Genomic DNA, 25,723 nt, shown 5'->3' on the forward strand with positions numbered 1-25,723 from the left:
GAGTTATAGGAGGAGAGGGAGAGAAAAAGAAGGTTTATCATATAAAACAAGCCTGGCCTGAATGATTTGTGCCATTTCTGCTCCAACAGATGGGTCTGGGGTGGGATTTCAGTGGGGTTGAGGGCTCTGGCATGGGCCAGGCTCAGCAAACTGTGGCTGTCCAGCCTGCCTGGATGTTCTGGAGAGTTCTGCAGCCCCCCTGGGCACTGCTGGGATTTTTCCTGGTGTTTCCCTGCCGCTCCAGCCCTGGGAGCAGCGTTGTTAACCCAGGCTGGTCATGGTGCCTGGTCCTCGTGGAGGAAGAGGGAGCAGAGAGATGTGGAGTGGGGAGATCTTGCTGGAAGGGCGTGGGGCAAGGCTAAAGCACCAAATCCTTTGGTTCAGTGCTCTCTTGGGTTGTTTTATTCTAATATTCTGATTTTTAGGCACTTAGTTGCCTGTTTGTCTTTCCCACCTTTACCCCACCTCCTTTGTGGGGTGGCCTTAGGACTTCCTGGCTTTTTGGTGTCCCCCTGCCTGAGATTTTTGGAAAGATTTTGTATTTACATTTTTTGGGGGGGGGTCTGAACAGACTGCAGGCAGGTTGAGAAGAGCAAGAATTACAAAAATGTTCATTGCTTGCCCTTCCAAGAGAGCCAGTTCTCTAGAAATTGATTTATTGTTGGTGTTTCCTAACTAAAGGAGTGGCCAAGTTCTTAATCCCAACCTGCTGGCCACAAAAGGAGCACTGGGGCTTTTTTGGCCTTGCTGGGATGTGGTCAAATCCCTGTTGCCTTAAAGTGCTGTGAAAATTGCAATTAGCCACAGACATTGATGTCACCCTCATTTGCATATGGGATCGGTGGAACGAGGAGGAAATATGGGTTAACCTCAACTTTTTGCCAGGGAAAATTGGCCATATTTGATTTTTTTTTGTGGCTTCATCAATAGATCTTTGGCTGCCCACTCGTTGCTTTAGTGCCAATTAAAGATCCTCCTCTCTGTGGAGATCCATGGATTTGGGCTGATCTGCAGCCCCTGACAGGATCACTCCATTCCAATGGAAGGAGCCTCAAAGGACTAAAATAATTTATAAAAAAAAAAAGAAGGGAGAAAAATAAAATGACCTAGCTGATTGAACATCTGCAGGAATGAATTTATCTCCCTCCATTTCTCTCTCACTGAGTTAGGAAGTTTCATCTATTTTTGGGGTTTTTTAATGGATTTTAACAGACCCAACTTTAAACATTGATTCTGTTGTCTTGGAGCATTGCAGGGACTTGGATTCCTCCAAAACTGCACGAGGCAGGCCCTGGAAACAGCAGGGGCAGGATGGAACAGGAGGGAATTTAGGAAATTGAAGAAAAAATTGGGATTCCCACCAACTCTATCCCTGTCATGACAATATCCTGACATAACCACAGCTGTTAATGTATTTACAGAACCAAAATGATGTTTTAGAAGTTTATTTTAATTTCTTCCTCTTTCAGGGCCCACCTGGACGCCCAGGTCTCCCAGGAGCTGATGGATTGCCAGGACCACCAGGGACAATGCTTATGCTGCCTGTGAGTGCGAACAGAACTAAAAAGGGATTGAAATGAGTCAGATTTCTTGGTTTTGCTGCTGTTTAATGCCCCTTCTTGCAGAAATCTCCCATCTCCTTTACCCCAAGAATATGTTTTCTTTGAGGGAAAAGATGGATATGGGTGGTTCCTGTTGTAAATTGACTTTTTGCTGCAAAGCACTGGAGCTCCTTCATTAGTCAAAAGCACAGACAGGTTAAAATTGCCGGAAGTGATGGATAATGATAAAAATCATGGAATATCCCAAGGTGGAAGGGACCCACCAGGATTATTGAGTCCAACTCCTGGCTCTGCACAGGACAAGCCCAGGGGTTACTGGGATGGGCTGGGATGGGTTGGGATGGGCTAGGATGGGCTGGGATGGGTTGGGATTGGGCTGGGATGGGTTGGGATGAGCTGGGATGGACTGGGAGGGCTGGGATGGATTGGGATTGGGCTGGGATGGATTGGGATTGGGCTGGGATGGACTGGGATGGGTTGGGAGGGCTGGGATTGGGATGGGCTGGGAGGGCTGGGATGGGTTGGGATGGGTTGGGATGGGTTGGCATGGGCTGGGATGGGCTCAGGGCAGTCATGCTGAATGGAGCTGCTCAGGCTCAGGCTGGGCAGGCTGCAGGGACAGAGCTGTGACCTTGCTGTGTCCCCACCTCGTTCCCACCAGTTCCGCTTCAGCGGCGGAGGCGACGCCGGCTCCAAGGGACCCATGGTGTCAGCGCAGGAGGCCCAGGCCCAGGCCATCCTGCAGCAGGCCAGGGTGAGTGCTGGGGCCAGCTGGGAGTGCCTGCCAGGGCTCCCTGCAGCAGCAGAATCAATCCTCTCACGCCGAGGGTCAGGAAGGGGACATCGCACCATGATCAATACGATCCAGTGAAGCCAAATTTATTATCCCCAAACGAGCTATGTTTATAATAACTTTCTACTGTCCACACGTCTCTGGCTAATACATGATTGGTTAATCCCAGCTGTTCACACCTCTGAAATAGAATCCTGATTGGATCTTTCAGTCTTTCACGCGTCTTGCTGTGGTTGTCTGGCCCACACATTGGTTCTCTTTTTTCTCACTTTCTCAAGCTTGCTGACAAACCTGCTGAGTCTTGATGATTCTTCTTGCATCTTTCTCAGGGATATACCGACCCCATTTCTGAACATGTCCATTATTGATTGTTTCTGAACGTGTCCATTGTCCATTATTGCAAGCAGGCTGAATTGTGCATCAGCTGAATGTGGCCATGCAAAAACTCAACCTCCAAAAAATCCTCAACAGTCCCCAGTGCTGCTGGTGGAACCTCTCACCTGCCACAGGGGTTGCACCTGCATGATTTGGGGTTTTATTAACCACCAGCTGATGGAAAGCTGGTTTTAATTTCTTGCAGATCTCTGGCAGACCCGCTGGCTTTGGCATATTTTTATTTTGAGGGTCCCTATAAGTAGTTGTGCTCAAAGCATTTTCTCATTTTTTTATGGTTTTCCCCCCACTAAATCCTCCTAATGAAACCTATGTCACAGATGGAAGCTGTTCCCAAAATCTCAACAGGCAGATTTGTAATTTAATATATTTATTTGGGAATACATGGTGGCCATGCCTGGAACATTTCTTTCCTTGGATGGCCTTATTGATTGATGTCCAAATCATCCCTGGCTCCCTGGTGCAACAAGATTGGCACATTCCCAGCACAGCTCCCGCTCCCTGCCTGGATGGGCACCTCAGTGGGAAAGGCTCTGCACTCATCTCTCCAAAATCAAACTGCATTTTTAGCCAGTGGAGCTCTGAAATTGTTCTCCCCTGGAGCTCGTGGGAGCTTTCCTGAGTGCCGATGTTAAAAACCAGAGATTGGGAACCCCACAGTTCCCAAACTGCTCTGTTTGCCCCAAAGGGACCCAGTTCTGCTGCAAACACACCCTTGCCATGAAGGAGAGCATTTTTTAGGGTGGCAATTCCCAAAGGGACACAGATTTGGGGCTGTTTTATTTGGGGACAGCTCCAGAGTTCACATCTGGCTGCAGCTGGGATGTGTGGCTGGAGCTGCTTTGTCACTCTGCCTGCAGATTTTAACACAGATTTTTTAGGGGGCTTAAAGAAGCTAAAAACTCAATTTATTTCACCTTTATATGGGATAAACTCCATTGGGCTCTCCCCCCATGGGTGGCACCTGCCCCTGGTGGGTTTTTAAGGAAGTGTTTGCCTTAACTGGGAGTTTTCTGCTTTCCATCCTTTTCCAAAGGAGTTGGATTGGATTTTTTACAGATTCAGGCAGAGTCCTGATCCTCCCAGCCACTGCATTTTCCTGTCCATTAACCTTGTGCTGCCAATAATATCCTGGATTATGTTCCTGGTGTTACCTTGTCAGTCTTAATTTCCAGCCTGCCCAGCGTTTTTCCATCAGCATTTTATTTTCCTGGGAAATAGAGGGTTTGACCTGAGAAACGTTTCATGAGAAGCACCTGCTTTCTCCAGCTCTCTGCTTTTGTTCTTTTATTTTTTTCTTTTCCCTGCTGAAAATTGTGATTTACCAAAAAAATAAATAGCCTCCCTCCCCTCATTCAAAGTCCCTTTTTATTTAAATTTTCATGTTTGGGGAAAAAAATTTAAAACCCAAATAAATCCTGGGTAACTTTTGGGCTATGGATGAAAAGTTGAATATTTCTAGAGAGGACAAAAATCAATTTTTTTGTGAACTTCAACATTTTGGCTGAAAACCATGATGCAGGAAGGGTAATAAATGTCATTTTTGTAAGGAACTACAGGATATGACAGGATTGGAAAACAAGGTCCTGCAGCAAGCATAACCTTTTCCTATTTTGGGTTGGTTTTTTTTTTTTTTCTCGTTATCACTGCTGTTAATTGCATTATTAGGTTGATTTATCCCTTTAAAATTTGGCTTTCATTAGGCACTGAATGTTGTTGCAGCCAGCAGTGGTTCACAGCGTCTCCCTTTTAATGGGGTGTTGTAAAAAGATGCCACAGAACCCAGCATTTGTGCAATATTTCTGCCTTTCCAAGCTCAGTCACTGGGTAGATTTTAATTACTGGAGTACACAGATAATTACAACTCTCTGGAAGTGTTGGATTGTCACGAGGGAACAAATTGTCTGAGGGATGTTTTAAAGCATGGCCCAGCTCCATTTCCCACCGTGGAAATTACTGGGTTGATGCATGGTTAACACGACTCCTTAATTATGGAGCTAAAAGCCCCCTGTGTTCAGTTTGAATTGGAGCTCAGTTTGGAGGATGTTAACCAAAGGAAAAAAGGGAAAAATTCCTCTAAAATTGAACCACCAGGACAATAAAGAAAAAAATTTCTCTTGAACTGAAGTGGGGTCATAAATATTTATGTCCTCTCAGCAGATTCATGGATAGTCCAGGGGCTTTCATAGAATCACAGAATGGTTTGGGATGGGAGGGAGCGTAAAGCCCATCTCATTCCAAGCACTTCCATGGGCAGGGACACTTCCCATGACCCCAGGTGGCTCCAAGTGTCCCTGCCTGGCCTTGGACACCTCCAGGGATGGGGCACAGCAAGTCTGGGCAAGGAGAAGCTGTTTGCCCATTGTGGGTCTGGAATTCCCTGGGGATGTGGGCATTGCTCCAGGGGTCTGTGGGTGTGGAGGGAGCTGTGGCTGGTGGCTCGGTGGTGGCTTTGTCACAAGGTGAGCCCTGTTTGTCCTTCTGTTTGCAGCTGGCACTGAGGGGACCAGCAGGACCCATGGGGCTGACGGGGCGGCCGGGCCCGATGGTGAGTGAGGGAACTGGGGGAGGGAAATGGGGAGTGATGGAACTGGGGGGGATGGAACTGGGGAGTGATGGAACTGGGGAGTGATGGAACTGGGGAGTGATGGAAATGGGGAGATGGAATTGGGGAGTGATGGAACTGGGGGGGATGGAAATGGGGAGATGGAATTGGAGAGTGATGGAATTGGGGGATAGAAAGGGTGAGTGATGGAAATGGTGGGATGGAACTGGGGAGTGATGGAATTGGGGAGATGGAACTGGGGGGATGGAATTGGAGGGGTGGAAATGGGAAATGATGGAATCGGGGAGATAGAAATAGTGAGTAATGGAACTGGGGGATGGAACTGGGACATGGAATTGGGGAGTGATGGAATAGCGTAGATGGAGCGGGTGAGGATGGAATTGTTGAGGATGGAGCCAACCCAGCTGATCCAGCTCCCTATGGGCTCTGGATCCATGAATGGCTTTTCCTTAATGTGGAATCTTCTTCTCTGGCTCTCTTGGAGCAAAAATATAATAAATCCTCTACTCTGTCCAAAGGGACCCCCGGGCAGTGGAGGACTGAAGGGAGAAGCTGGAGAAATGGGACCTCAGGTGAGTGTGGAACTGGAGGGAGCTGGAGAAACGAGGGTGAAGCAGCCAGTCCTGCCTGGGAGGCTGTTGGGGAGCACGGATTCAGTCACCCCGTGCCAGCTGGGAGCAGGAGGCTGTGGGAATACGTGTTTGGCGTGGAAATGTCCCTCCAAGTGTCTGAATGCAGGCTCTGGAAGTGGTTTGAAGCCAGCAGTGTAAAACTCTGCAGCTCCCTTCCTGGAAGAACACCCACGGAGGAGTCCTGTACATAAAAGATAATTTGAAGTGTGGAGAATTCACTAATGCTCAGCATATTGTTCTTCCAAGCCTTAAATCCTGCACTGAGGGAAAGTTCCCATTTTCTGATGGCAAGGGAAGTGATTTATGGGATGCATCTCCTCCACCTGCTAGCAAAACCTTCCCCATGGATAAACACCTGCAATTCCAGCCTGGAGATGCTCAGCCCCTTCCCTGTGTGTTTGGAACCACAGGCTCTGCTCCAGGGATTCATTTTGGAGCCCTGGTGGCCCTGGAGGGCCCCAGCAGTGCCTGAAGTGGGCACTGATCTCTGGGTCTTGAGGTGAAATTTCTTCCTTGAGGTGACATTTCTTCCTCTCTCCTTGATTCCTTGCAGGGCCCACGAGGCATCCAGGGTCCTCCAGGTCCTGCAGGGAAGCCAGGCCGCAGGGTGAGTGTCCTGGCAGCTGTGCTGAGCAGGCAGGAGCTGCAGTTGCTGCTGGAAACTGCTCCTGCTGCCAAACAATTCCTCCCATTCCTCTGCACCAAGGGCGTTGCGCAAGAGCCGGCGGCCGGGCTGAGCTCGGCCGTCCTGGGGGACACAAACCAGCATGGGAGGGAAGATCTGGGAGGGTGCAAATCAGGGTGGGAGTTAAATCTGGGAGGGCACAAGGATGGGAGTTAAAATTTTGGAGGAGAGAAGGATGGGAGTTGGAATTTGGGAGGACGTGAATTTGGGAGTTGAAATCTGAGAGGAGAGTTAAAATTTGGGAGGACAGAAAGCAGGATGGGAGTTAAAATTTGGGACACGAATGAGAATGGGAGTTAAAATTTGGGACACAAATGAAAATGGGAGTTGAAAACTGGGAGGACACACAGGAGGAGGAGAGTTAAAATCTGGGAGGACAGAAATCAGGATGGGAGTGAAAATTTGGGAGGGTGCAAATATCAGGGTGGGAGTTAAATCTGGGAGGGCACCAGGATAGGAGTTAAAATCTGGGAGGAGAGAAGGCTGTGAGTTGAAATTTGGGAGGACACAAATGAGGAGGAGAGTTAAAGTTTGGGAGGACAGAAATCAGGATGAGAGTTAAAATCTCACAAGGATGGGAGTAAAAATTCTGGACACAAATGAGGAGGAGAGTTAAAGTTTGGGAGGACAGAAACAAGGATGGAAGTTAAAATCTGGGAAGACACAAATGAAAATGGGAGTTAAAATTTGGGACATGAATGAAAATGGGAGTTAAAATCTGGGAGGACACACATGAGGAGGAGAGTTAAAATTTGGGAGGATGAAAATGAGGATGGGAGTTGAAAACTGAGAGGACAGAAATGAGGAGGAGAGTTAAAATCTGGGAGGACAGAAACAAGGATGGGAGTTAAAATCTGGGAGGATGCAAAGAAGAATGGGAGTTAAAATCTGAGCAGTGTGGGGGAATTCAAAGCTGCTCATCCCACTCTTCTATCCCAGGGTTTTTTGGCTCCCTGGTACTGGGGTTGTAGCTCCACGAATGCTTTGAACTGGCTTGGAGTCCCCACTCCTGGCAGTTTGTGAGGAGAATCCAGTCCCAAGAATGGATCAGGTGTAAACCCTGCTCTGTTTCCTAATTCTGATTTTTATTTCACGCCACCCTCTGGCTCACCATGACTCAACTTGCCAGAGGAAGGAACGAGCAAGTCTTGTGTGTGACCCACTTCTGCCTTCCTGGAAACAGAAACTCCCATTTTAATTTGCAGCCATCATCATTAGCATCTCTCCAAATGTGCTGGGAGATTTTATTTTCTCACATAAAACCAACGACCTCGGCCCATGTACTGACGTGGCTCCGCTGCCGTTCATCTCCCACCTCTCATTAACCCCAGGATGTTGCTTCAAACACAGAGCAGGGATTTTTCCCTCGCCAAGAGGAGCTGCCTGACTTAAATAAACCCTCCCTCTGGCCTAACTAAACCCTGTCTCAGAGCCCCATTTGTGGTTCTGTGTTACCCTCTGGATCTGACTTTGGTGTCTCTGTTGCAGGGACGAGCTGGCAGTGACGGCGCCCGGGGCATGCCAGGCCAGACGGGACCAAAGGTAGTGCCAGGTTTTTATGGATTTGGGGAATCTGCACCTTCTCTCCAGCAGGAATGAGCTGAGGGACGCGTGGAGAAGGAGCCCAGCTTGCTTGGATGAGGTTGTGAGCCGGTCCAGAGGCTCCTGTGAAGACAAGAAGCCTTCATGGGACATGGAGGTTAAGGGAGGGAAGTTAAACTCACTCCTGGAAGGCAGAATAGCAATTTTTCAATTTTTCCTTTTCTTTTTTTTTTTTTTTTTTAATGCCACTTTTTTAACCTGCTGAATGAATTTATTTTTTTTTTAATGCCACTTTTTTAACCTGCTGAACGAAATATGCTGCAGTTGTAGAACAAATGCTTCAGAATCCCAATTACAAAAAACCAAACAGAACAAGTGGCTGGGGAGTCTCTAGAGTAGAACCACCAAAAACCACCTCTTAAGCAAGTGAGGAAATGGAGGTGTGGTGAAGAATTTTAATCCCCACTATAATATTTTATTGGAGACAAAATCCCTTAATTCTGCTGCGATCTGCCAGAATTATCAAGCAGGAAAGAAGCTGCTGTGCTGGAAATCCACATGGAAAAGCATTTCAGCTGGGGGGAAGAGGGAAGAGTTTAGCTTCAAATGGCAATGTGGTAGTTTTTACATGAGATAATAATAAATTTTACCCTAATTTTTTCCTAATTTTCATTACTCTCTCTTTTAGTTACTGTTAATAAATTTTTCTTTATACCCTTTTGAAGTTTTAAACCTACTTTACCTTTCTCCTAATCCTACCTCACAACAAAAAAGAAATACACTAATAATTAACCAACACTAAAACCCACCACACTCATTAATGCACCATCCAAAAAAATCTCCAAATTAACAGAATCTCAAATTAACAAACCAAATCCACTACAGACTTGGAAATGTTTTTTGGTTTTTTTCCCTTGTTTTAATCCATAACTTTGAGATAATCCCTGGTCTGATGGAAGCTGAAGGCTGAATGCCTGAGGGAGAAAATCCATCCCTCCTTGCCACAGAAAGGAAATAAACGGGAAGGGTACTCAAATGCAGCTGGAAATGTGTTTGAAATGGTTTTAAACTGGTTTAAAATGTGCTTTAAACTGGTTTTGCTTTCAGGGTGACCGAGGCTTTGATGGCTTGGCTGGTTTGCCTGGTGAGAAGGGAAACAGGGTGAGTGCTCTTCCACTTCTGGGAGGAGGAGGAGGAGGCTGGGAGGGACTGGGACGAGGCACAGGAGAGGATGAGTGTCCCTAAGAGCCCGTGGGATGTCCCAGTGCCCTCACATCCCTCTGCAGGATCCTCCTGGGGCTGCTCCAGCTTGGGATGGGGTGGAAAAAAATCACCTTAGTGCAATGCAGCCTGAAAAACCAAAGCAAGAGGCAAAAGCTGCTGTTGGATGGGGTGGGGATGGCTTGAAATTACAATTTATAATTAAAAACGGGGGGGAAATGGGGGAAAGTGGTTGTTTTGGCAGGCTGGGTGTCCCTCCCCTCCCTGGAGCAGAGAGAGAGGCAGCTCTGAGGGCACAGGGACCTCCAGCACAGACAGAAAAACCAAATCCGTGCCTTGGTTCGTCCCCATTCCCTGGTGGCTTCCAGAGCCAGAGTGTTTGCACCATCTCTGAAGCATTTTCTGCCTTTTTTTGTGTTTTTGCAGGGTGAGCCAGGCCCCCACGGCCCCCCAGGGGCTCCTGGAGAGGATGGGGAGAGGGTAAGTGTGCCTGGGGATTGGGAATTCCCAAGGAAAACCTGGGAACAAGGAGCAGGTGCAGCATCAGGCAGGAGCTCCCAGTCCCTGAGCCTTCCCTGCGAGGGAAGCGGGGCAGGGAGGCAGGAATTGAAGTGGAAAGGAGAATTTGGCTTTAAAGATCTGGTCAGGAAAGCCAGGTTTTGTTAAAGGGAAGAAGAAAATAGCCCAGAGAGCAAATTATCGCTCACAGTGAGCAGATGATGGCTTCTGAATTTCTGAAATCCAGAGGAAACGATGGCTTCTGAACTTCTGAAATCCAGAGGATTGCAGTGAGATTTGGGGAGCAGAAATTTCAGGCAGAGGCAGGAATCCAAGATTGAATTGTTCCCTTCTCCTCCAGCCACTAACAGAGGGTGTTTAGCAAAGCCCAGATTAAGTGATCCCAGCTCTGGTTTAAAGGGAGAGCTTAGAAATGCTGGTGTGTGGTTCAGCCTGAGGAGCCAGCGTGGATTTCCCAGCTCTCATCCCCTCCCATGGTGTTTTCCTCCCACTTTGGGCTCTGGGTGTCCCTGCAGAGCTCAGGTAATCACTCTCCACAGCCTGGGGAGGCCAAATTAGCTGTGGCTGCACAGGGCTCTGAGGCTGGGCAGAGCAAAGCTGGAAGGGGAAGGAGGAAATTCAGAATCCCAAAGGGAAAAAAGAAAATCCCAGGAGGGCAGGACTGGGAGCAGAGCAGGGAGAGGAGCACAGCAGGGAGGTTTCCAAAGGTGTTGGTTTCCTAAGGGGGAGCCTCAGGTTTGGGGTGAAAAATAACCAAGGGGAAGCAGCATTTGATCATTTTGGGGTTTTACCCCAGCAGATATGGGAGAGGAGGGAGGAAACTCTCCTGCCATGTTTTCCTTATTCCATGTGAGGCTCCCATCCCACCAATTTCAGCAATGCCAGGTTGGATCTGGTGAGAAAGGCAGGAATGGAAGGAAAACACCAGGAGAGCAGAAACCCTCATGCTGGAGGACCCAAAGCCTTTAAAAATGAACATTTATGGAAACCTCTGCCACCTTTGCTGAGCTGTGTGGGTTGTCCATGGCAAAATCTCAGCCTGGAGGGATTTTTGGGATGCTCCATTGGTGTTCTCAGGTCATCCTTCATGAATTCCCGGCTGGAATGACTTGGCTGCAAGGGGTTGGCTCACAGGGTGACCCTTTTGCTGCTTCTGGTTTATCTGAGGGGCTCTGATTTGCCCAAACCCCATCCCCACCCTGCCTTGCCATTCAGTTTGGTCTCAAATCTTGTGGGTTTTGGCTCACCTGCCCTGAGCTGTGTCTACAACCCCTTGTGTGGTGGCAAAATCCACTTTTCTAAACACCAGCAGGAATTCCGAAGGATCCTCAGGCCTTTCTAGTCCCTGGTAAACTCAATTTTAGTCCTCAGGCTTCCAAGGCCTGGAAACCCTGTCAGTCCTGCACAAAAACTGCTTTTCTGTGTAAATATTATTTAAAAAGGACAAAACCCCTGTGAGGTTGAATTAAATGTGGATTTTTCCTGTCTCTTGCTGCTTCTCTCTGTGTCTCTGCTGCTGCCCAGGGAGATGATGGAGAAGTTGGACCCAGAGGTCTCCCTGGAGAACCTGTGAGTTTCCCCCTCCCCTTTCTGTGCAATTGGGGTGGATTTGGGGTGGAAAAGGCATTTCTAGGGCTCTCATGGGGCAGCTTTGCCCTGAGATCCTGCAGGGATTGAACTCAGCTTGAAGCTCCACATGAACAATTTGAGAGTGGCCGTGCTGGAACAACTCTGCTTTGTTTATTTTCATTAATAATTTTCACTTATTTTCATTCCTGCAAAGGTGGGAGCTCTTTTGTTTGTTTGTTAGATTGGTTTTTTTTTTTTTAAATGAAAAAAAAATCTCATTGATTGCTCAGAGAAAATCATAATTGTAAATATAAAACTTAAATTAATGTAATATTTTTCCTGCCTGTATCCTTCTCTCTGCTTTGGGATTGAGGTAATCAGGCTGGGGTAGAAATTAGGTGCGGCAAATAAATATAAAATACGTTTTTTTTTGTGTCCATAGCAAATTCCAGTGAGAAAAGGGTTTGATCTCAGGGCAGTGGCATCTCCACCACCAGTGTCACCAGTGTCAGTGACTCCTGATAAACCTCAGGGTGAAACCCTGGCAGGATTGAGCTCAGGGAGACTTTTCTGTCTGACTCCAGTGGGGTCAATATCCTGCTGCCAGGGCACAGAACTTCCCAAATCTGCTCTCTGCCAGTGTTTGGGGCCCAGGTGCTGCAGAGCAGCTGCAGGAGGAGCTGGGGGTTCCTGGTTTCAGGAAGGATGGATGGAGGAGATCCCACAGGGCTTGGACAAACCCTTTGGGCCAAGCCACAGAAATGCTTTCAAGGAGAGCCCCACTAAAAAAAACCAAACAGGGAGTCAATGAAATGCTCTGAAAAGGCATTTTCCCCCTAATACTGAGTATTTCTGAGTATTTCTCACTTCGCTGGCAATGCAAACTGCTCGTGCTGCCTGCAGATTTCTGTGTGGCTGCTGGTTTCATCCTGGATGCATTTCCTCTGTTGTGAAAAGAACATTCCCTACCACTTCTCTCAAAATCCCTGATTTTTGTTGTGCACGGTGGCCTGAGATTAATTGATGGGAATTGCTGGGCACAGTTCATGGGAGAGAGGGAAGGGTTGGCATTTACAGACTCGCTGGAACTAAATTATAGACAAGATGTCTGATTAACTTCTGGGAAAGATTAATCAACTCAGCTATCTCCTTAGCACATGTCCAAGCAATAACTTATGGCTTATTAACTTCTTAAAAGCATTTATGTGCTCAGGTAACACGGCAGCAAAAGAGCAGCTTAAATGAGGGTAACACACACACGCAGGGAAAAATTTATTTTTATTTTAGCAGCACGAGTAAAAATCTCTGGGATGGCCAGGATAAAGGATTCAGTGGCATTGCACTTTGCTGTAAATTTACAATTTTGCTCTAAATACACGCACCCCAAAGCTGGGGGTTTGTTCTCTCTGCCCTCAGCCAGAAGAAAGTCATTCCAAATGTGGCTGAAAGCAGTGGTGGGACTTCAAAATGGGTTTCCCTTCATCCTGCTCCATTTCCTTCCAGTTGCCCTCACCAGTGGAGTTTCTGCTCTGGGTTCATGCAAGGCTTCAGCCCAGGAGGTCTCCAGTGGCTGGGATGGACCCTTGGACTCATCCAGTTTTTGCTGGAAACTGCAATTTCCTTGCAGGGTCTGAATTCCCCACGACCTCCAAGGCATTTCATTAATGTCTCCTATTCCACCCTGTAACGTTTAATTTTAATTCCTCAGCCCTCATTTTAATTCCTCAGCCCTCTCTGCATCACAAAAAGGAGGCTGTGGAATGTTTGGGCAGGCAGATAAATCTGCCCATCAGTCAGGAATGATTTTCTTCATTCCGTGGCAGGGAAGGGGCTGTGATTAAAGTGAGCTCCCAGTGGGTGCTCCCACCCCTTTCCTTCCACTCCAAATCCCCTGAAGGCTCCAGGAGGGGCTGGGCTGGGATTTCCAACAATTTGCAGGCATTCAAACTCTCCTGCCATGTTTTCCTTATTCCATGTGAGGCTCCCATCCCACCAATTTCAGCAATGCCAGGCTGGATCTGGTGAGAAAGGCAGGAATGGAAGGAAAACACCAGGAGAGCAGAAACCCTCATGCTGGAGGACCCAAAGCCTTTAAAAATGAACATTTATGGAAACCTCTGCCACCTTTGCTGAGCTGTGTGGGTTGTCCATGGCAAAATCTCAGTCTGGAGGGATTTTTGGGATGCTCCATTGGTGTTCTCAGGTCATCCTTCATGAATTCCCGGCTGGAATGACTTGGGTGCAAAGAGTGTGGCTCACAGGATAATCCAGGAGTAGGATTAAATTTTTTTTTTTTTTAATTTTTTTCAAGGGAAATTTGTTACAACCCAAGGAATAAATGCCTGTAGTATAATTATAATTATTAATATTTATATTTTTATTTATATCTATATTTATATTATTGTTTATATTAATGTTTATATTTATACTTATATTATTAATCATAATTTATGTTTATACTATTTATATTTATAATATTTATATTTATATTTAACATATATAATATTTAATATTTATATCTATATAATAATTTGATATTTATTTTATTATCTATATATAATAATATTTTATTATTTATATATATTAATTTTATGTTTATGGTTATGGTTACATTTGTATTTATTTTTATGTTTATTTTTATTTTTATTTATTTACTGAAGGGTCTGTGCCCACAGGATTTCTCTCCCAGTTTGTAGCTCAGGGGAGCTGCTGCAGCACCTGCAAGCTCCTTCCAAACCCCGCTGTGTCCATGCCCAGCATGATGCTCATCCTCAGATGGGAATCCTAACCCAGTTTTTCCCCCTACAGGGACCCCGAGGATTGCTGGGCCCCAAGGGACCCCCAGGACCCCCAGGGCCCCCGGTGAGTTCCCTGCTGCCCTCCCCAGAGCCTTCCAGACAAAACCCCAACCTCAGCCACCCCAGCACAGCCTCCAGCTGCAGAATTTGCCACATCTGGGCAGTGGAAAGCAGTGGGGTCCCAAAAGGAGCTGGTGGCTCTGCCTTCCCCCCATCCTCAGTGCTGTCACGTCCGTGCAGCGCAGATTTGCCCCACCTGAGTAAATATGAACCCCTTGCTCAGGCTGGAGGGGAGGAATGAGAGTTATTAACACAGAGCCTTTGCCATTAACTGCTGCCTCGGGGCTCTGAAGCAGCTCCTTCATCTTCCAGGCCAGGGCATGTGGGATTTTATCCAGCAGATCCCATCCCTGGAAGTGCTGATGCAGGAGCTGTCCCCAAATCTCTGCTGCTCTGGGATCCCAGACCTTAAAAACCCAACCCCAAAGCTCAGGGGGTCACTGCTTAATCTGAAGCAGCTCCTTCACCTTCCAGGCCAGATCATGTGGGATTTTATCCAGCAGATCCCATCCCTGGAAATGCTGATTCAGGGGCTGTCCCCAAATCTCTGCCGCTCATTGGAATCCCAAATCTTAAAACCCCACCCCAAAGCTCAAGGGGTCAGTGCTGAATGGGGAACATTTTGTGGCCTTTCAGCCCTCCTGGGACGTGAAGAGCTTTGCTGTGAGCTCCTGGTGCTGCTGGGGTTCAATGAGGACTCAGGGTTTGCTCCCAAAGTGTCTCATCTCCCACGGATGGGATGCTACACCCCACAGGATGAAAGATTACCCTGGAGAAAAGGAGGCTCAGGGGAATCTCATTCTCTGCAGCAGGCAGGGGGTTGTGGGGAGGGGGATCAGGCTCTTTTCCCAAGTAACAAGAGACAGGATGAGAGGAAATGTTCTGCCAGGGGAGGAAATTTCTTCCTGGAAGGAGCTGCCAAGCAGTGCCCAGGGAATGTGGGGTCCCCATCCCTGGAAGGGCTCAAAGCCCACGTGGATGTGGCACCTGGGGACGTGGCTGGGTTTGATGGTTTTTGATGATTTTGGAGCTGTTTTCCAACCTGAACAATGCCATGGTTCTGAACTGGTGCCATGGGGAGGTCTCCATGCTCCCCTCTCAGTGCAGGTGCTCAGGGAGTGTCAGTGCCAGGTGAATTTTGGTTTGGCACTGTCCCCTTCACCAGCCAGGGGTTGTTCCCTCTTTTCCTGTGCCACCCCATGCCCGTGGGATGCAATCCAGCCAGGATTGCCTCAGCCTGGGGCTGCCCGTGCCTCCCAGGCAGGATAAACCAAAGGGGAAAGCACTGAAAGGACTTCCAAAATTCACCTGGATTCGTGGAATTGGCTGCTTCACCAAACACCTTTAGGAAATTATTCCCTTCCCATGTGGTCCAAAGGGCTTCTTGATTTTTTAAATTATTTTTGTGGCAATTTCCCTGCTTTTGTGGTGTGAAATAATGTGATATTTTCTTACTGCTGTGTTTTTTAAATCCTTTCAAAGGGTGTGGCTGGCATGGATGGACAAACAGGTCCCAAAGGGAATGTGGTAAGTCCTCCCTGCAAATTTTTACAGGAAGTTCAGATTTTCTATAGGGCAAAATGCAAAATTCTCTTAGATTGCATTTGCTAATTGCTTTTTAGCCTGGTCTAGATTCCTATCAAAGCACCAGGAACATCTTCCTGCAGCAAATGGATGTTAATTTATTGTAATTTCTGGCGGAATTACACGTCATTTCTCCATGAAAGATGAAACATTTTCCTTGAGATGCGTGCTGAGCTAATGAACATCAAAATAGAGACATTTAACTGAGAGGGGGAAAAAACGGGATGGGATGGGATTGGGATGGGATTGGGATGGGATGGGATGGGATTGGGATGGGATGGGATGGGATGGGATGGGATGGGATGGGATGGGATGGGATGGGATGGGATGGATTCCCTGGAGAATAAATGCAGACCTGTGGTGGTGTTCACAGGACGAGGGAACAGATGAGAATCTTGACTCCCCGTTTCAGAAGGCTGATTGATTATTTTATGATTTATATTAAAAGAAAATGATATATTAAAACTATACTAAAAGAATAGAAAAAAGGGATTTCATCAGAAGGCTTGCAAGGAATAGAAAGGAATGATGATAAAATCTTGTGACTCTCAGAGAGTCTGAGCCAGCTGGGCTGTGATTGGCCATTAATTAGAAACAACCAACATGGACCAATCAAAGATGCACGTATTGCACTCCACAGCAGCAGATAATTATTGGTTTTCTTTTCCTCTGAGGCTTCTCAGCTTCTCAGGAGGAAAATCCTGGCAAAGGGATTTTTCAGAAAATATCATGGCGACAGGAGGTGTTAGAGCCTGGCTCAGCTCCTTTGGGCTGGAAATCCTTGGGGAGGAGTCAGTGTGCCTGGAAATCATTTTCCCCTTCCTTTTCCCAGTGGGAAAAGCTGTTCCAGGAGCCCTTGGAAGGTCAGAGAGGGCTCAGGGAGGGTGTGGGTCCAGCTCAGGTGTGTCCAGCAGTGGGAATGCAGGGGCACAGCTGGGGTAAGATGCAGGAACTGTGCTCCCATCTCACCTTTCCCACCTGCCCTTGTCTCCTCCCAGGGCCCTCAGGGCGAGCCAGGGCCCCCAGGACAGCAGGGGAACCCCGGGGCTCAGGTAAGAACAAATCTCCTTCTGCACAGCTGGGAAAAACAGGGGGCAGAATTCAGCACCAGAAAGGGGAGCAGCATTTGGAGAGATTTGGCTTGAGGAAACATTTCCAGCCCCAAAAATCTTCCTGCCAACCCTCCCAGCATGGGATCCCCCAGCTCTCACCTGGCTGTGGCACGGCCAGAGCGGCTCCAGGCGGCCAAACCCCATCCTGTGGGATGTTTAACACTCCCAGTGCAGCTCTGCAGAGCCAGGTGGACAATGCACATCTCCAGGCTCTCCCCGTGGCTCGCAGGGAATCCTGCTCCTCAGAGCATCCCTCCTGCCCACAGCCCCTGCAGCTCTCCAGACGTTTTACTGCCCCTCACAAGACGTTTTGGGAATGAATGGAGCTGGGCAAATCCCCAGCCCTCACAGGCACTAAAATAATGCACAGCCAAGATGCATTTGGAAGGAATAACTTGCTCCTTTACAACCTCAATTTTAATTTTTTTTTTTGGTTTTTCACAGGGTCTCCCAGGTCCGCAAGGCGCCATCGGTCCCCCAGGAGAGAAAGTGAGTTGAAATTCAGCTCTGGATTCTCCTCCCTCCGCCATGGATTTGCATTTTGCTCCTTCAGCTGCTCCTTTGCCCCATCTGCAACATCTGTTTGCAGCCGTGGCCATGAAAGTCTAATGCTCTCATTCCAGACAGAGGAGAGCTCAGGCCAGCTCAGTTTACCTCTAATTCATCATATTTGCATTCATTTCCCCTCCGAGGAGAAACATTTTGAAGGCAGCCTATGGTAAAACATGAGGAGAGGATTGAAAATTGATTTTTTTTTCTGTGGGTTTTGGGAGTCTGAGTGGGATGATAATGGGGAGAGCCCATGGATCCCTTCCCTCTGCCTCTGATTTTCTGGCTGTCAGCGTGGGGCTGGTGCTGCCCTTGGACCAGCAGGGTTTAAAGGGGGAGAAACTTCCCCCAAGAGCTCTGGAACCAGCAGGGTTTAAAGGAGGTGAATTTACCCCAAGAGCTCTGGGACCAGCAGGGTTTAAATGAGGAAAAGTTTCCTACAAGAGCTCTGGGTCCAGCAGGATTGAAAGGGGGAAAAGTTTCCTACAAGAACTCTGGAACCAGCAGGATTTAAAGGAGAAATTTCCCCCAAGAGGTCTGGGATCAGCAGGATTTTTAGTGGGAGAACTTTACCCCAAGAGTTCTGGAACCAGCAGGATTTAAAAGGGGAGAACTTTCCCCCAGGAGCTCTAGAATCAGCACGAATTAAAGGGGGAGAAATTTCCCCCAAGAGCTCTGGGACCAGCAGGATTTAAAGGAGAAAAATTTCTCCCAAGAGGTCTGAGATCTGCAGGATTTAAAAGGGGAGAACTTTACCCCAAGAGCTCTGGAACCTGCAGGATTTAAAGGAGGAAAATTTCCCCCAAGAGCTCTGGAACCTGCAGGATTTTTAGTGGGAGAACTTTATCCCAAGAGCTCTGGAATCTGCAGGATTTAAAAGGGGAGAACTTTATCCCAAGAGCTCTGAGATCTGCAGGATTTAAAAGGGGAGAACTTTACCCCAAGAGCTCTGGAACCTGCAGGATTTAAAGGAGGAAAAGTTTCCTCCAGAGCTCTGGAACTTGCGGGATGTAAATGAGGAGAACTTTCCCCAAGAGCTCTGGAACCTGCAGGATTTAGCAGAGAAGTTTTCCCTTCAGAGGGGTCATTTAGGACTTTGTCAGCTCCCACAGAGCAGGGGCGCTGTGTGTGTGTCCCTGTGTGCCCCCTCCTGCTTGTTTGGAGTGCAATAATCAATAATGCCCTGGGAAGGAGCACCCTGGCAGCTCTGTCAGACAAGTGGCACCTCCTGATGGGGCAGAAATCAGCAGCTGCTGATTAAAAGGTGCTCACTGAGCAGTGTTAGAGCAGGCAGCTGGGGCAGCTCCTCTCCTTTGCCATTTTTCACCCAAAAATGGGCATTTCTTGGTCCTGTGAGCCCAGAGTTTGGTTATCCCCACCTTGTCCTCACCAGCTGTGCAGCATCCTGGCTTTTGGGCAGTTTTTGTGGTGCCTGAAGCTCCCATTGCTGCATCCTGTGTATGAGGTGTCCCAGGATGCTGCAGCACAGAAATAAACAGATTTCCCTCCAACCTGTGGCAGCTTTTCCACCTCTGCCGCCTCTCACAGCTGGGAAAAAAGCAGGAAATGTGGCTGGAAATGCCCATCCTCTGGTGCTCTGGAGGCTCTGATTGATTTTGTGTTTGGTTTTAGGGCCCTCTGGGCAAACCTGGTCTCCCTGGCATGCCTGGTGCTGATGGGCCCCCGGTAAGTGCTGCTCTCCTCTTCCTCCTGCAGGGGCTTCTCCCCACCCTGCAGTGGCCCCTGGGCTTGGAAATGGGAGCCCAGGTTGGGATCTGAGCCCCTCACGGCTCCAAAGAGGGGGAATGGGAAGGGTAAAAACAAGGAAAGCTTTTTGGTTGGGATAAAGGCACTTTAAAAATTGGAATAAAGAGCACTGTATTAAAATGGAAACAAAGAGAGTTTAGAATGGAAATGGAGTTTAATATGGAAAAAAAAGACAGCTTAGTGTGGAAAAAAAAACAACTTTAATATAGAAAAAAAAAATTAATATGGAAAAAACATCCTGCAAGGTCAGCTCACCCTCCTTGGAGGCTGGGGTGAGTTTGGGAAGCCCCATCACAGGTCTGCTCACCCTGGGTACTCCTCACCATCCCTTCAGGCCTCTCTTTCCCCTCTTCCTGCTCCTGCCCTGTGCTCTGTGGGTGTTTATTCCCATCCCAGAGGCAGGGATGGACCCTGGGGGTGTTTATTCCATCCCATGCCCTCACCCTGGGTTTCACAGAGGTGATAAGAGCAGCTGGAAATTCCCTGTCAGTGTTCCATTCTCGCAGCTTCCCCCTCCCTAATCCCACTTTCAACATCGTTGTCTCCTCGCTGTCAAAATCAGCCTCAAAAAATAAAAAATCACCGAGCCTTTCAACCCTATCTCATTGTTACCCATCTCAGAGAGACATTCATTTAAGAATGAAAAAAAAAAAAACCCTGCAAAAATTGTTTCGTTCTGCAAATGCAGAGCACGGCCTGAGGAGAGAAAAAAAATTAAAAAGAAAAGAAAAATTGCATTTCCCACCCTGGGATTGTCATTCCTACAGAGGGCACTTGGAACATCCATACAATTGTTAGCTGAGTCAACAGAGCAGCTCCAGCAAAGCCCAGAACATCTCTAAATCTGTAGGTTTTGATGTGAAATTCCTGCAGCAGCCTCCGGGGAGCTTCTGCTGGAGAAATTCTATTTTTAAGCAGCCTGGAGGCTGTGGAGGAGCCGCAGAGTGGCTGTGCACGGGCAGGGACCTTTTACCACAGGTGGGCTTGGATTGCTCTTTGCAAGGCCAAAAAGGGTTTTATTTATGGAAATCTGTCTTGGGAAATCTCTGAAAATCCCCGAGGGCCTCTCTGGGAGAGCTGCTCATCGCTTTGTGACCTCAGGAGCAGCCAGGGAGACGGGCACAGTGAAAATGGGGGTGGTTTAGTGCAGGCTGGACCCAAGCTTTGGAAATCCTGCTGCAGGTTCATCCTGGAGCTGAAGGCAGGAGTGGTTTTAGGGATCCTTTGTGCTCTGGTGCTCTTGGTGCCATTAAAATCGCAGGAGGTTTGAGTTTTCTCAATCCAATCAAGCTGAGATTTGAGTTTTCTCCCCCGTTTTGCTGCTGGAGGAGTGGCAGCTGTCATTTTGTTCCTTTATTAAACTCAGGGAGTCTGGCTGGTCTGACAGTCCCTTCTGAAACCGATGATGAAAAATGCTCATCATTTTCTTTGTTATATGGGTAGAAAATTGAGTATTTAAAGGAGAGAGCTCAGTGAGGACACCAGAGAGTGCAGAATGGCTTTAGAGCAGCTGGATGTGCTCCCACCATCCTGAACAAACCCAGGTGTGCAGTGAGTGCCCTTCTAGGGGTCACTGATGTTGCAGATATTGCCAAATGTGAAAAACGCCAATCACTTGTTTTTAAAATTTTTAAAAGTTTAATAGTAATAAAATGGTTATAAAAATAGTAGTACAATTAGAGTAATAACAATTTGGACAATTTGAATTAGGACAATATGAGGCAATAAAAACAAAGAGTTATGGACAGTCCGGGTACCTTTTCTGGGCAGCACGAGCCCGAAAAAGGCCCCACGTTAACAGAGGATTAACCCTTAAAAACAATAATCTGTTGCATATTCATACACCTCATCCATGATGCATAAATTCCATTCAAACACAGGATTCTGTCTGGGCAGTGTCAGCTTCTTCCTCTGAATCCTGACAGTACCTTCAAAGGGGGAAGAAGTTCATTTCTCCTGATAATGGAGCAATAAATTCTCTTTCTCTGAAAGATTCAGGTGTCCTGTGGCTTCCATCTCACTGCCAGTCCTTTCTTTAAAATAAGTATCCTAAATAGCATAATTTCTATTTTAACATTTTTCATAACTTAAAACTATATTTAACACACTGCTTAAGAGAATTCATACAGCATCACTTTCTAACACAACACATATAATATTCATTTGAATATTTGCGAAAAGCCAATCATAAAATACATGCATTTTTCACCCCAAACCAAAAGTTATTTTCCATCCCAGCTCCATTTTGGATCCAGCTGTAGGGAAACCACCCAAAACCACTTTCCTGCATTCCCCATTTCTCCCTGACCCTCCCAGCTCTACCTGGGGCAATTCACACTTTGATTTTCCCTGCCTGCCACCCCAGGAAAAGGCCATAAAGGTGATGAGAACATGTTGGGAACTCTGGGATGCTGAATTATCCAGCATCAAATGCCTAGAGGAAAGCTGGCCAGCCTCTGGCTAGCAGGGATGCAGGTCAGCTTAGATCCATGATTCTCATGGGACCTCTCCAGGAATTAGGAACTTAATGAGGGGCTCTGACCAGTCTGGGCATCTTGTGACCTTCACAAATTTCCTGCCACCAGGATTTTATCTGTTTATCTGATCAAAATCCTCGGGCTGCTTTCCTGCTGAACTCCCCCAGGTGCTCTGCTGTGCAGAGAATATTCCAGAATGCTTCGTGCTGCTCTGCTGGGAGGTGCTGAAGGGGAAAATTAGAAACATCCAGGTGGAAAAGCACCAAGGATCCAAATGCTGCTCTTTTCCCTTTGGGAAAAGCAAGGTGGCTTCAGGAAGCCTGCTTGTGGCAGTAGGAGCTTCCTGGGGAGCAGCTGCTCTCTGGCAAATAAATCACAGCTACCAAAGCATTCAATGTGCTCTAAACCCCAACATAAATGTGCTCTAAAGCCTAACATAAATGTGCTCTAAACCCCAAAATTCAATGTGCTCTAAACCCCAAAATTCAATGTGCTCTAAAGCCCAACATAAATGTGCTCTAAAGCCCAACATAAATGTGCTCTAAACCCCAAAATTCAATGTGCTCTAAACCCCAACATAAATGTGCTCTAAACCCCAAAATTCAATGTGCTCTAAACCCCAACATAAATATGCTCTAAACCCCAAATTCAATGTGCTCTAAACCCCAAAATAAATGTGCTCTAAACCCCAAAATTCAATGTGCTCTAAACCCCAACATAAATATGCTCTAAACCCCAAATTCAATGTGCTCTAAACCCCAAAATAAATGTGCTCTAAACCCCAAAATAAATGTGCTCTAAACCCCAAAATTCAATGTGCTCTAAACCCCAACATAAATGTGCTCTAAACCCCAAATTCAATGTGCTCTAAACCCCAAAATAAATGTGCTCTAAACCCCAAAATTCAATGTGCTTTAAACCCCAAAATTCAATGTGCTCTAAACCCCAAATTCAATGTGCTCTAAACCCCAAAATAAATGTGCTCTAAACCCCAAAATTCAATGTGCTCTAAACCCCAACATAAATATGCTCTAAACCCCAAAATTCAATGTGCTCTAAACCCCAACATTCTCTTTTCTCTTCTACCCACAGGGTCACCCTGGCAAGGAAGGTCCTCCTGGAGAGAAGGGCAGTCAGGTTGGTGTCCACAAACCCCTCAGCTCCACCACGAGAAGGTCAGGGCGGCTGGGTGGAGATGGATCTGCACAGGCATGGCCAGGGGGGCAGGGGAGAAGCAAACCCAGCTGCAATCTGCAAGCTGAGCCCAGATTTTGTCTCTGGGTGTCTCCTGTGAGCTGCTCCCAGCTCTCCTGGCCAGCAGAGCTCCACAGAGCAGCCCACACCAAGAACCCAGCCTGGGAAGGGAAGCTTGCTCTTGACAGACACAAATAAATGTCCTTTGTGGCACAGGCAATGTAGAAAATAGATTTTTTTTTTCTCCTCCCTTCCACCTCCAAGTCCCTCTTTAACAATATATTTGAGATTATTGCCAGAGGCCAAAGCCTTTGAATTATGCACTGGTCTGTCTGTCTGTCTGTCCAGGAGATTTGCCAGCTGCAGTCTTGCAGACAGCACTGCAGTTGTCAAAATTCTCTGCTCAGAGTTCAGCCCAGCTGGGTGGACTGAACCAGGAGTGCTGCTGGGCACAACCACAGCTGGGTTTGTCCCTCTGGTGTCACAGGAGGCTGAAAATTCCGACCTTTCCCCTGGAGAAATCAAAATGGTGTGGGGGTGATCCCTTCTCTCTGTGATCATCACCAAAAGTTTAATTTAAATATTTAATATATATATAGTTTAAATATTAAATATAATATATTTAATTTTTGGAAGCAGGGTGGAGCATTCCTACAGAACAGAACATGTTCCTCCTCCCCTGGTTTTCTCCAACCCAAACCACAAATCATACCTTGTGCATAAATCCCCTTTCTAACAAATTGTTTCCATCCTGACCCTCCTCATCCTCCCTTTCCTGTTGGATGGATCTTTGCCACCCCACCTGCAGGTGATGCTCCTGCAGCTCCCCAGGCTGTTTTGGGGCTATTTTGGGTTATTTTGGGCTATTTGGGGCTGTTTTCAAGTGGCTGCTGCCATTCCTACCCATGTGTGAAACAGGAAATTTGTTTTCCACACCCTCTCCTCATCAGTGCACCTCTGGGTTGGTTTTTGATGTGTTTTTCTTGTTTGCATTTCATCCCCTCAGGGTCCCCCAGGTCCTCAGGGCCCCATTGGTTATCCAGGACCACGGGGAGTCAAGGTAAGGAGATGCAAGGGCAGTGTCCCTGGAATTGTGCACTGGAGCTTGCAGAGATGCAATTAAATATAACAGAAATCAGAAATCGCCACAATTAATGGTGATTTTTAATTTCTTCACCCTGAACTTTACCCCTGCCCTGGTGACATCTTGGTTTCTCTCTCAAGGGAGCAGATGGAGTTCGTGGGCTGAAAGGCACCAAGGGGGAAAAGGTGAGATCAGTTTGGGTTGTGTTTCTGCAATTTCTGAGCATCTTTGTAGAGGGATCCCACGGGATCTTCCCTGGGAGGTTTTCTCCTGCACAAGGGATTTTTCTTGAGGGGGGAAAAATGGGAACTGAGCACCTTTCCTCCATCCCTGCCCCTCCCCAGAAATTCAGCAGCAGTTTGAGCTTGGGATCTCCCAAACTTTAAAACTTTCTGGGAGATGTCTTCACTGCCTCTGGGGATTAGCTGTAGGATGAGATGCATTATTGATTAATCTGCAATTAAACCTTCTTGGCTGAAGGAAATATTGCAGTGTCCTGGAGGCTGCCTGGGAGCAGGTGCAAAACCTCCTTCATGAGAATGAAACCACTTCTACTCCAGAAATAATTGGTTCCCAGCGCTGCCAAGGTCCTGTTGTTCACTTTGGGGCTGTTTGTGGTGCTGCCTTGCAGCCAGGATGGGATGCAGGGCACATCTGGGGACACTGCAGGGGTTCTGTGGGTTTTGGGTGGGTTTCCATTCCTGCTTGTGCACTCCAAGGACTTGGAGAAGGCAATGTGTGGACCTCAGCTTGTCCTCCCTGAACAAATGAGGCTTGAGAAACTTCCATTCTTTTTTTTTTTTCCCCCATCTCTACCACATGGGTGATTTTTCCCCTCTCCATTTTCAGGGTGAAGATGGTTTCCCTGGCTTCAAAGGTGACATGGGCATCAAAGGAGACCGGGTGAGAGTCTGGGACCTGTGGGATCAATCCAGCAGCTCCTGGTGAGCCAGGAAAGGGCTGGCTCAGCCATCTCCTGCTCCCTGTGTGACAAAGTGACACTGCTGTCCCCTGTGCTGCACCTGGCAGGGCCACAATCCATGTCAGCAGCTCAGATTCCCCAATAATTCCCATAATTACCCTGCAGCTGCCCAGCTCAGCCCTCCATCAAACACTTCCCAGGGCTTGCTCTGCACATCCAGGTGGAGGTGAAAGGGAGGAAGGTGAAAGGGCTGCAGTCAGAGCTGATGGAGGCTGGTTTGGTGGAGATATTCCCAGTGAGGATGGGAGAATTTTGTGGATGACACCTGGATTTTGTGGCATTTTGGTCACATCCACAATTTCATCTCCCCGAGCCTCCTGCTGAAGCCCAGCTTTCTCCCAGAGCAGCTCCATGGAATATGTGCTGCCAGCAACCCCAGGATCTGGGACCTGCCTGTCTAATTAACCCTTCTCTGGTAATTAACAGGGGGAAATTGGCCCCCCTGGCCCTCGGGGTGAGGATGGGCCCGAAGGTCCCAAAGGTCGCTCTGGCCCCAATGGAGATCCAGGTCCTCTTGGTCCTGCTGGAGAGAAGGTGAGCCCAGGATGGGAATTCTGTGTTTTACATCCAACCCCACAATTTTGGGTGTCTCAGGGGTGTGGGCAGTTTTAGGGCAGAGGGGGGAAGAGGAGCT

The 25,723-nt window shown here is 47.6% G+C and overlaps 1 protein-coding gene across 1 annotated transcript in view; it reads left to right on the forward strand.

The window, feature by feature from the left end:
* Nucleotides 1-25,723, forward strand: part of COL5A1 (collagen type V alpha 1 chain) — a 133,991-nt gene that overhangs the window by 70,304 nt on the left and 37,964 nt on the right. Inside the window, exons 12-30 of the mRNA XM_066562709.1 lie at nucleotides 1,470-1,544; nucleotides 2,224-2,316; nucleotides 5,240-5,296; nucleotides 5,833-5,886; nucleotides 6,500-6,553; nucleotides 8,120-8,173; nucleotides 9,281-9,334; nucleotides 9,821-9,874; nucleotides 11,438-11,482; nucleotides 14,291-14,344; nucleotides 15,823-15,867; nucleotides 16,923-16,976; nucleotides 17,481-17,525; nucleotides 19,218-19,271; nucleotides 22,922-22,966; nucleotides 24,030-24,083; nucleotides 24,248-24,292; nucleotides 24,957-25,010; nucleotides 25,516-25,623. Of these exons, the coding sequence (XP_066418806.1) occupies nucleotides 1,470-1,544; nucleotides 2,224-2,316; nucleotides 5,240-5,296; nucleotides 5,833-5,886; nucleotides 6,500-6,553; nucleotides 8,120-8,173; nucleotides 9,281-9,334; nucleotides 9,821-9,874; nucleotides 11,438-11,482; nucleotides 14,291-14,344; nucleotides 15,823-15,867; nucleotides 16,923-16,976; nucleotides 17,481-17,525; nucleotides 19,218-19,271; nucleotides 22,922-22,966; nucleotides 24,030-24,083; nucleotides 24,248-24,292; nucleotides 24,957-25,010; nucleotides 25,516-25,623 (1,098 nt within the window). The remainder of the gene's footprint in view (nucleotides 1-1,469; nucleotides 1,545-2,223; nucleotides 2,317-5,239; nucleotides 5,297-5,832; nucleotides 5,887-6,499; nucleotides 6,554-8,119; nucleotides 8,174-9,280; nucleotides 9,335-9,820; nucleotides 9,875-11,437; nucleotides 11,483-14,290; nucleotides 14,345-15,822; nucleotides 15,868-16,922; nucleotides 16,977-17,480; nucleotides 17,526-19,217; nucleotides 19,272-22,921; nucleotides 22,967-24,029; nucleotides 24,084-24,247; nucleotides 24,293-24,956; nucleotides 25,011-25,515; nucleotides 25,624-25,723) is intronic.

The sequence above is a fragment of the Molothrus aeneus genome, chromosome 19, assembly GCF_037042795.1.
Source record: "Molothrus aeneus isolate 106 chromosome 19, BPBGC_Maene_1.0, whole genome shotgun sequence".
NCBI classification, from domain to species: domain Eukaryota; kingdom Metazoa; phylum Chordata; class Aves; order Passeriformes; family Icteridae; genus Molothrus; species Molothrus aeneus.